The sequence below is a fragment of the Cucurbita maxima genome, unplaced genomic scaffold (assembly GCF_002738345.1).
Source record: "Cucurbita maxima cultivar Rimu unplaced genomic scaffold, Cmax_1.0 Cma_Scf00011, whole genome shotgun sequence".
NCBI lineage: Eukaryota > Viridiplantae > Streptophyta > Magnoliopsida > Cucurbitales > Cucurbitaceae > Cucurbita > Cucurbita maxima.
Genome location: NW_019272027.1, coordinates 3,186,910 through 3,197,363, shown reverse-complemented (window position 1 = coordinate 3,197,363; position 10,454 = coordinate 3,186,910). Strand labels below are relative to the sequence as shown.

The window sequence follows — 10,454 nt, the reverse complement described above, 5'->3', positions numbered from 1 at the left end:
ATTTTGAAATAAATGAATTTAGAAAATTTTCTTACTTAATTACTTTTAATCTCCACCTTCCATTATTCCTAACACAATCCAATGGTCAATATTCAATCCTACATTTTGCCACTTTTCTCCTCTATATAAACTCATCTTCCCCACATTTTTATATATACAACTTACATACATTCTTCAATCCTCATTTGTTCAAAGTCTCCATTGTTTATTGCTCTCTCCAAGCTTACAAGTTTATTTCTTTTCATCTTATTCTTGAGAGGGATTATTATTATATTGTGAGGAAATAGTTGTCAGTATCCCAAATTGTAAATCTACTCTTTGAGAGAGTTGTGGTGTGTTATTATCAAACTCAAATACTTGTATCGGTTTGATCCTGCGTCGTTGAAAGGATTGAGTTTGCTCTTGAACTCGTAAAAAGAGCGGTGTACCGGTTTGGCTCTGATCCGTGGAAAGAGTCGGAAAAGTTCTTTATTCAAATTCCCAAGAGGCGCTTGGGGAGTGGAGTAGGTCGAGTTTGACCGAACCACTATAAAACTACGTTGTCATTTTCTCTAACTCTTTCCTATTTAATTTCAAGATTATTATTATGTTTATTGCATGTTCTACTTGATTATTGTTTTGACTTGAATTATTTTGTTTTAGTAATTATCATCTTCTACTTATTTGTAAAAAGTTTTATCAATAGAAAAATTAATCAAGTTTAAACACTTTTATCGTTAAAACCCTATTCACCCCCCCTCTAGGGTTGCCATACCGATCCAACAAGACTTACTTAACACCTTCATGCTCCAATATGTATTTATTTTTTTGGAGGGGATATTTAAATCTCTTAACTAATACCTCTTCAGCTTCTTGAATTTGTTGGTTAAGGATATATGTTTTAACCCGTTAGAGTTAGTGTTGAATTGACATATTCATTTTTTTTTATTGTGTCATAAATTTATTGCGTTTACCAATCATCCATAATCATCCACTTGAATAGCTAAAACCTACATATTCCTTGTTGGCTTTGGTAATTTAATGTTTCTATTCATAGCCTTGATGGTTTGTCTTTGTGTAGTTATAAATTTTTTACTGCACAACTTGAACAAAACAGGATGCCTTTTGTGGTGTGATTTCATGTTAGGAGATTAGTTGAGTTTAATATGATGATGGTGAATATGACTTGTAGTTTGAGACCACAAAAGGAAAAAGAAAATATCAGTGGGTGTCCACATATCAGCACTAGACTTTGCCATATGGTTTGTGGGTCCATTTCCCAGAAAGATTTTAGGGTCGTGTGAAATTTGGATCATGAAACATAATAAAGAACCTTTTTGAGACACCCCTCAAAAGAGTTTGGAGAAAGATAAGTAACCCCCCATGGTTTTAAACATTACTTTAATCTTGAAAGTGATTTTGAGATTGAAAGATTCTAATCAACCTTAGTCTTCCAAGATTATAGTATTGATTTTTTTGAGTGGCATCATTCTATTACTGATTGCTTGCTTGCTTGCACTTTATTTGGCTTGCCATTGAAATGATATCTATCTTTTGGCTGATTGATAGGGCAACAATAAAACAAAGGAACAAAAGGCAATAGATGATTGGCTTCCAATTTCTTCTTCAAGGAATGCAAAATGGTGGTATTCTGCCTTTCACAATGTGGCTGCCATGGTTGGTGCTGGCGTCCTTAGTCTTCCGTCTGCAATGGCAAACCTTGGATGGTAGTAAGCTCGAACTCGGATGGTAGATAGAAATTAGTGAAACTTTAACTAAATATAGTTGTAACTAACCTAAGGGTAAGAGCCCAAACTCAGTGATTGTCTTTGGCTATTCCCTTTCGAATTTTCCCTCGAGATTTTTAAGATGCTTATGTCAGAGAGAGGTTTCCACATCCTTATAAAGAATGTTTTAGGGTCCAACTTCCTCGCTTGCACTCGTTCCCTTCTCCGATCATCCACCCCACTTCGGGGTCTAGCGTCCTTGTGGGCACACAGCCTCATGTCCACCCTCCTTCGAAGCTCAGTCTCCTTGCTGGTACATCGTCCAGTGTTTGGCTCTAATACCATTTATAACAGTCTAAGCGTACCGTTAGTAGATATTATTCTCTTTGGGCTTTCCGCTTCGAGCTTCCCCTCAAGGTTTTTAAAACATGTCTGCTAGAAAAAAGTTTCCAAACCCTTATGGAGAATGTTTTGATCTCCTCCCCAATTGATGTAGGATCTCACATTAGTAGTTATCGAAGCAAAAAAGTAAAAAAATTTTGAGAATAGGTTTAAACTATAGCGACCATCAACCAACCATTGTTCAATTTAGATATTGATATCAAAAGTTTATTAAACACAACATTGTCATGTCATATTGGACTCGAGTGTGAGCTAATTTGACCTCTTCGATTGGCATTGATTGATCCAATCAATTTGAATTTGCAGGGGTCCTGGTGTGGTTGTCATGGTATTGTCATGGATCATCACTTTATACACATTATGGCAAATGGTGCAAATGCATGAAATGGTTCCTGGGAAGAGATTTGATAGATACCATGAACTCGGTCAACATGCATTTGGAGAGAAATTAGGCCTTTTCATTGTGGTGCCTCAACAACTCATTGTTGAAGTTGGTACCAACATAATTTATATGGTGACTGGAGGGCAATCGCTGAAAAAGTTTCACGACCTTGTTTGCCCGAGCTGCAAGAGTATCAAATTATCTTACTTCATCATGATCTTCGCTTCAGTTCACTTTGTACTCGCCCACCTCCCCAACTTCAACTCCCTCTCTGGTGTCTCTTTGACTGCAGCTGTTGTGTCCTTGGCGTATGATTCTCTCACAAAACTCTCAAGTTTACAAAGTTATAGCAGAAATTGACCTCGAGTTCTTGATTGATTCGCAGTTACTCGACGATTGCTTGGACAGCCTCCGCCACAAAGGGTGTTCAACCAGATGTGGACTATGGATACAAAGCTAGTACTACATCAGAGATTGCTTTTAACTTCTTAAATGGTCTGGGAGATGTGGCTTTTGCTTATGCAGGGCATAATGTGGTGCTCGAGATACAGGCAACAATCGCATCTACACCAGAGAAGCCCTCGAAAGGACCGATGTGGAAAGGAGTCGTTGTTGCTTATATCGTTGTTGCCCTGTGCTACTTCCCTGTTGCTTTTATTGGATACTGGATGTTTGGAAATTCTATGAAAGAAAACATTTTGATGTCACTAGAGAAACCTACATGGCTTATTGCAATTGCTAACATGCTTGTTGTGATCCACGTTATAGGAGGTTACCAGGTAAACTTCTTCGATCGATGTCAAATCTTTGTATCTGCAGTTTGAATGAACAGCTAGCTGTTCGATGTAATTAAACAAAACGTACTTGTTTGTGTGACTGCAGATATATGCAATGCCAGTGTTTGACATGATAGAAACTGTATTGGTGAAGAAAATGCATTTCAAGCCTAGTTTTACGCTTCGATTCATAGCTCGGAACGTATATGTCGGTAAGTAAGCTTTAAATAATTCCTGCCATTTCAAACAATACTAAACTTAACTAACTGGGTTTTATCCTATGATTTACTGCAGCAATCACAATGTTCATTGCAATTTGCTTCCCTTTCTTTGGTGGTCTACTTGGATTCTTTGGAGGATTTGCCTTTGCCCCAACAACATATTTCGTAAGACAACTTTTTACTTTTGGTCATCTTTCTTCTTGTTTCTCATTCTTGTGGAGTATCTCAGTTCTCGAACCCGAAATTACAATGCTTGCTTACCGATACTTCTCGTTTCATTTTGCTTTCTCAGCTACCCTGTGTCATGTGGCTTTCCCTTTACAAACCCAAAATGTTTGGATTCTCTTGGTGGACTAATTGGGTAATGCTCTCCTCGCACAAAGCTTGTTTTAAAATCTTAAGGGAAGCCAAGCCCGAAAAGAACAATATTTGCTAGTGGTGATGCTAATATTTTCTTCTCTTCATCGGTTTCAGATATGCATCGTACTTGGAGTGGTTATAATGGTCACAACGCCTGTGGGAGGACTCAGAAATATCATACTTCAATCCAAGAACTACGATTTCTTCTCATAAATTACAACAGCTTCACTCAGAACTCAAAAGAAGCATATGACAATAGTATCCATAGGTATGTTGAATTATAAAGATAAATAGAATCCTAGAGTCCAAACTATCTTATAGAGGGATTTACGGTGTCTAATCCCTTGTTCAGTATCTTTGTAAATACAGTAATTTCAATGCTAGTTACATTGTCAAACTTTAATCATTATCAACCATCAATGGAACAGTATTGCTCCCATTTACGGACAAAGGGAATGAAACATTCTTATTAGGGTGTGGAGACCTCTCCCTAGTAAACACGCAACCTTGAGGAGAGGTCTAGAAGGGAAAGCCCAAAAGGACAATATCTAAGCTTTGGCTGTTACAAATGATATCAAAGTCAGACACCAAGCAGTGTGCCAGCAAAGAAGCTGGGCACCTAATGAGGCGGATTGTGAGATCCCATATATGTTGGAGTGGGGAACGAAGCATTCCTTATAAGGGTGTAAAAACTTCTCCCTAGTGGACAGATTGAGGAAGCCGGAAGGGAAAACTCAAAAAGGACAGTATCTGTCCGCAGTGGTCTTGGGCTGTTACATATGGTATCAGAGCCAGACGCTAGGCAGTGTGTTAGCGAGGACGTTGGGCTCCCAAAGAGGTGGATTGTGAGATCCCATATTTGTTGGAGCAGGGAACTAAGCATTCCTTACAAGGGTGTGGAAACCTCTCCCAAGGGGACACGTTTCAAAATCTTGAGGGAAAACCTAGAAGGAAAAAAGCTCAAAAAAGACACTATATGCTAGCGGTGGGCTTAGTTGGTTACGTTACCCTCCCTTCATTTCATCATTTTATTGAGAATTATCTTCCCTACTTGCATAGCTCACAAGAACAGTCAGAATCTATAAGTTATTAGACAAATTTCTGTAACTCAGATCATACTAAAAACTTAACAACACAGGAATTCACAACATATTTATATATATACCACATGAAAAAGAACAATAAATTACTCATTGAAGAAGAACAACAACAAGAACAAGAACAGAGCATCATAATTCCATATAAGAGATAAAAACAGAAAGTTACCGACCACAGAACTCTCTTCCATGGAGAAATCTTGATACCCTTTTTCCTTCTCTGAATCATCACTGAATAGAAGATGAATCCCAATGGCTACCTCCTCCTTCTTCTTCTTCTTCTTCTTCTTCTTCTTCTTCCGATGTGGGTTTAAACAATCCCCACAGAAAGCCTCTCTCCCCTCCATTGTTGCAGACCAAAACAGAGACAGAGCTTTTGAAGAAGCTCCAATGGCTTCCTTCCTCCTACCTCCCCTTCTTCTTCTCCATCTTACTGCTTCTTTCTCTGTAAAGCTCAATCCACAGATTCATAATCCACAAAATACTCACAGAAATGGCGGTCGCCACAACAAAAATCCAAGAAATCCAAAGCCATTTAGGAATCACACTCTCAGCTCCACCATTAACGTAGAACTCCCCCATCTTGTACAGAAAATACGGCCCAAAAAACCCTCTAACAATCGAATACAGCACATAAAATGGAGGAGACAGAAGATCACAAACCCTACCGGCAAACTCAACATCGCCTCTTCTCGCTCTAGCAAGCGTCCAAGCGTTCTGACAAAAGCTGGTGATCTCAGCGAGAATCAAAAGGACAAGAATCGCATAAGCGCCATGGGAGACAACATATCGGCAAGTGAAGAACACGAAGAGAGTAACCAAATGATGGGCGATGAACAGCACATCGGCAGGGAAGAAGACGAGATAGTGCAATAGATCCATGAGAAAGTAAGCGATGCTGTACTCGAGAACAGAGTTTTGAAGATCGGTGTTCGGTGACGCGAAACCGCGACCGGCGTCGGAAAAAATAGCGCCGGAAGCTAAGAACACGGCGGGGGTTCCATGAGCAAAGGAAATCGCGCAACTCGATGCTTCCGGCCGGATCTTAGGGCTCCAATTACGAAACAGAAAGAAATAAGCAATGATATAGATCGTGAAGAAGATGGAGAAGAAGAACGGAAGAGGGTTGAGATGGGTTTCCATCGGAACCCGGTGATCGGAAAATTTGAACGCGGTGAAAAGGGAGGGAATGGATTTTTTGGGAGAATCAAACCGAAAAAGCGAGATGGGTTTTCGGATTGCAAAAGATTGAAACCCAATAAATAAACAATGATCCAAACTTTTTGTTTTTTCTTTTTTCTGCAGAATCTTCAAAAACTTTGTAATAATTTTATATTTTAAATTTATTATTCTATTTTTTTCTAATTTTTAAATATAATTAAGATTTTTCTATCCTCCAATGTAGATGATTTCCTCGTCTTCGTCTCTATATGAAAATTTTCATAAAATTTTGTCCTATTAGCACCGGTCGAGATATTTTTTAGATTGTAGAGTTAGTTTGCTAATAATAAAATCTAACGTAACTTAACTTATAATATTTTAATTGAATTTGATTGGTTCGGGTTGATCTAATTATTTATTTTATTTTAAAATAAATTTATTTATTGAAATTAGATTTTAATATATATTTTAAAATTACTTTTAGAGAAGATGAAATAAAAAATCACAATTTTAATTAATAAAAAAAAGACGTAAATATCTCTATTATTTGTTGCAAAATAAGAATATTTAGAATATATTCTTTATCTACCAATTATTTTGGTTAGTGTCAATTTAATTTAATTAATTCATAAAAAATCTAATTTATCGTAACGCTAATAATCGCTCTTATTAGAAGGCGACAAATGTGAACCCGAGAGTTGAACTTGAAGCGAGATGAGAATCTGAGACAAATGGGCTTGGCCACTCTTGCTTTATATATATATATAATTGGGTTAGTTCGGGTTGACCTAGTTCCTTGCCTACTGAACCCATACCCAATTTGAACCGAATTAAGTCTATAAAAAAAACCCTATCCAAACCAACCAAACCCTTGTAGTTCGAGTTGGGTTCTCGAGTTACCGAGTTGACCGTACACCCCTAATTTCAGGTACCACTATTTTACTTTAAAAAATGAAAAAAAAAATATCGACACTATATAGATCTAACTTTAAAATTTATTTGACGTTTAGAAGTCGTCAGTAGATATTCAAATTTAGAATTTTGAAATTTAAAAAGTTGAAGGAAATGGTTGGAATTGGATGATCAAATAAAGTAAAGTGTAGGTTATACTTCATAATAGAGTAAGAATAAATTATAATAATTATATTAAAGAGACATTATTAATTTTCATGTATAAATATATGTAAATATAGGTAGGCAATGGTAGGTCACCTTTCACATCAACTTATGTTTCTAACCATATGCATTCAATAATATCAATCCAAAATTAATAAATAAATAAATAAATAAATACCCGAATGAACCATAGCCCGTCTTTACCTAATTCAATGCCTAAAGACTCCCATGTCTTTTTTGGTTGGACCAACCCAACCAGCAATTTTTGTCTTCCTAAGTTGGGAGAAAAAGACTAAAGTGAGTTTGCAATCGTGTGACACTCGCTTTCCAACATAAAGTGAGTCGAGCTAATTTGTATTCACATCACCTATAACGGGAATCATATTGATTTTTCGATCAAAAATACTAAGTGAAATCTTCGTTTTTTTCCTCTTTCTCTATCCATATCCCGCAGATATCAATAAAGAACCTTTTCTTTTGTATCTGTATGAATCGATATTATTACATTCCAATTCCTTTCCGATACCTCGCGAAGAAAATTCCGAATTGGATCCAAAATTGATAAGTCTATAGCCTCAATTTGAGAAGAAGTTTTAAAAAACAGAGGCATATAAATTTTAAAAGAGTTCGAAAAGCAAGATTGAGGAAGATTGAAAACAATACTCCCTAAGACGAGCATGACCACAACACAAAGCAATTCTATGAATGATAATACAATCAACAATCGTAAAAGTTAATACGCTTGAATCAAAGAACAAACATTTTAGAGCAGCATCGTACATTGAGACTACGATTTTATGAATTATTTGAGAAAAAAAACTAAAACCATCTGGAACGTTAGAAACTTCGAAAACCATAAAAGACGATTTTAACTTGTTCCGAACAATACGACACGAACCAAAATTAGTAGGAGGAACACAAAAAGAAAACCCCTAGAGAATTAGGAGAAAAGTTGGTGCTAAAACTAAAAGTCCTGTTTTCATTCACAGACCCATATGTGTATGTTTTGAAGTTATCTCAATGTACAACACACAATACAGATAAAGAACACTGCTCGTTTCCAAACCAAATCAGAAGCACTTTCTAAATGATGGCTTCGATTCTGTAACCAAATCAATCAGGAACAACACTGCCCACTTCTATCCTAACTTCTTCCTAAAATATAAATATAATCAATGATCATCATGAGGAAAGGAACACCAATTTCTTCACTCAAAAGGAAATATTCTTCTATTCATTAGCCTTGATGATCATCAGTTCTATCATGAGTTCCCAACATCACACTCCCTAATCAATTTCACCTTCTTCTACATCTTTTATAGCGTTCGAAGATATGTAATTCGGCTCGATCTCCTCGTCCTCTTCATCTGCTTTTATGAACAAACCCAGTTGTTCCAATGGATTGCTCCCTACAAATTTGAAACTACCCAGACCGTCTTGTGAGTGATCGGGGCTTGTTTCGTCAACCGAGCTTGGTAACTGCTCGGTTGGAGCAGCTTTGAGCATCTCCCAGTCTTCCAGGAATTGGGAGTTCTCATCTATTATAACAGTTTTCTCTATCTGCATTGTATTTAAGTGAATGAGCAAAAACTACGGAGTTCTGGGTGACTAATCTGGCGCTTAGATTGATTGCAATTTACCTGCAGCAACGCCTGTCGTGCTGCTTCTCTGTCGAGCTCCCTCTTTCGTTTAGCTTCGGCTGCAGCTTCTGCTTCAGCTCTTCTTTGTGCATCTTGTGCAGTCTTGGCTTCTGCTTGCAGTCGTGCTTTTTCTACATTTCATGTACAGAATTTGTTAAAACACAAGCGGAAATACATCATAAACCACAAGAACAAAGCCAGATAAAGTTCACAAGTCATTCCAACTACCTTTCCTCTGCTCCAGTTCCAGTTCTTCCCTCTCCCGTCGCAACTTCTCGGGATCACCCTTGTCACCCTGATCTCGGCCCAGATTAAAATGCACACCATCCAGATCAAAACTTGCAAGCTCTCATAGCAAAATCCATTAAAAGTAGTACGATGCTAAACAAGTACGCCGTGTATTGAACCAACCTGTGTCATCGTCTTTTCTTTAGCTCTTAAAATTGTGTCGGCAAATCGGTTCTTCAGAAGAGCAGCCCGGTAAAGCCTCTCAGGAGAGACACGTTTATCAGAGTAGTTACCTGCAATATTCATTAAATGAATTAACCGGAATGCACACAAGAGGGGTACAAATTCTCACTCTTAGAGTGAGCTAGACATGCCTTTAAGTTTATGCACTTTTTCTTAAAAAGTTTTAAATAAAAACACTTTAAATAACGCATTGTTTACATTTTTTTGAAAGAGCTTTCAAGAACAAATTTGTTTGGTTGCCTACATTCAAAAAAGAATCTACTAGTCATAAATATGTTTTTTGTTCTTATAAAAGTCGCTTATGATCACCTCCAAGTGTTTCTTCCAAAGAAGTTCTCTCATCAATCTGGTTTGTTGAAATTTTCTTTTGTTTATTACCAAGCACGTAATTTTTTAAAAGTGTTGTCATCTAAGATCACTTTGTTTTTTTTTTTTTTTTTTTTGATAAGAGATGTATAATCTATGATGTTCACAAAAGACAATTTGCAATGAGGGAGGTATAACTAGGAAGTAAAAATATTAGACAGTTTACACCAAGATATAGTCATCTAAGATCACTTAAAAACTTGACACATTCTAAATCAGTGATTAATCTGAAAGTGATCAAGGAAAAAGTAATTTCATTTAAAAGCCTTCTTTTTTCTTTTTTCTTTTTTATAAAGAACAACTCCAAACACACACTTAAAACTCACCATCCTGATTGCAATCTGACTCGGTAGAACTAGGCTTGCCTGAAGTCTGCTCAAGTTGTTCGTAGCCACCTTCAAATTCTGTGGGAAGTCGTTAAATAGCATGAGTGACAAAAGCAAATGCTTCAAATTCAACATCCATTATCACGCCCAATAACAATATAAAACAAAAACTCAGAATGGTGCCAAGAAAATTAAGGAACTACTTAAATTATGATTTAAATTATAAAAAAAAAATACACAACATAAATGAGGCACAGTCATGGCAGTTTTCTTCTTTTTATTTGTGATTGCAAAGAAGGAAAACATCAATCCCACTGCAGATGGATATCATATGCCTATTACTAAACATCATTTAAAGAACACAAATTTGGTGGACAATACAAATAAGAGAAAGGTCAAGTACGAGTTTGTTGGGGGGGGGGGGGGAAAA

The 10,454-nt window shown here is 36.8% G+C and overlaps 3 protein-coding genes across 8 annotated transcripts in view; 1 reads left to right on the top strand and 2 right to left on the bottom strand.

The window, feature by feature from the left end:
• The window catches only part of LOC111486664 (lysine histidine transporter 1-like), an 11,888-nt gene extending 7,773 nt beyond the window's left edge, over positions 1-4,115 (top strand). Inside the window, exons 2-8 of one of the 2 annotated variants that reach the window (XM_023133872.1) lie at positions 1,549-1,706; positions 2,415-2,798; positions 2,876-3,269; positions 3,373-3,478; positions 3,561-3,652; positions 3,780-3,848; positions 3,962-4,115. In XM_023133872.1, coding sequence (XP_022989640.1) covers positions 1,549-1,706; positions 2,415-2,798; positions 2,876-3,269; positions 3,373-3,478; positions 3,561-3,652; positions 3,780-3,848; positions 3,962-4,060 — 1,302 coding nt within the window. In that variant the 3' untranslated portion in view covers positions 4,061-4,115. Of the gene's footprint in view, positions 1-1,548; positions 1,707-1,744; positions 1,767-2,414; positions 2,799-2,875; positions 3,270-3,372; positions 3,479-3,560; positions 3,653-3,779; positions 3,849-3,961 lie in introns of those variants that run through there. The other variant, XM_023133873.1, reaches the window with a different exon arrangement.
• Positions 4,116-4,936: 821 nt separating this feature from the next.
• On the bottom strand, positions 4,937-6,239 carry LOC111486715 (TLC domain-containing protein At5g14285-like). Its single transcript, XM_023133948.1, has one exon. The coding sequence runs from the start codon at positions 6,085-6,087 to the stop codon at positions 5,350-5,352; it is 738 nt and encodes a 245-aa protein (XP_022989716.1). The 5' UTR covers positions 6,088-6,239; the 3' UTR covers positions 4,937-5,349.
• A 1,934-nt stretch (positions 6,240-8,173) lies between these two features.
• LOC111486634 (transcription factor GTE8) overlaps positions 8,174-10,454 on the bottom strand; it is a 6,485-nt gene continuing 4,204 nt past the window's right edge. For 4 of the 5 annotated variants that reach the window (XM_023133824.1, XM_023133820.1, XM_023133823.1 and 1 more), the window contains exons 7-11: positions 10,025-10,102; positions 9,273-9,382; positions 9,090-9,156; positions 8,862-8,992; positions 8,174-8,781 (exon numbers count right to left, since the gene is read on the bottom strand). In XM_023133824.1, the coding sequence (XP_022989592.1) occupies positions 8,509-8,781; positions 8,862-8,992; positions 9,090-9,156; positions 9,273-9,382; positions 10,025-10,102 (659 nt within the window). In that variant the 3' untranslated portion in view covers positions 8,174-8,508. The remainder of the gene's footprint in view (positions 8,782-8,861; positions 8,993-9,089; positions 9,157-9,272; positions 9,383-10,024; positions 10,103-10,454) is intronic. The other variant, XM_023133821.1, reaches the window with a different exon arrangement.

Excerpts from the sequence above, each read along its gene's own strand:
- LOC111486715 (XM_023133948.1), bottom strand. The coding sequence starts at position 6,087 with ATGGAAACCCATCTCAACCCTCTTCCGTTCTTCTTCTCCATCTTCTTC.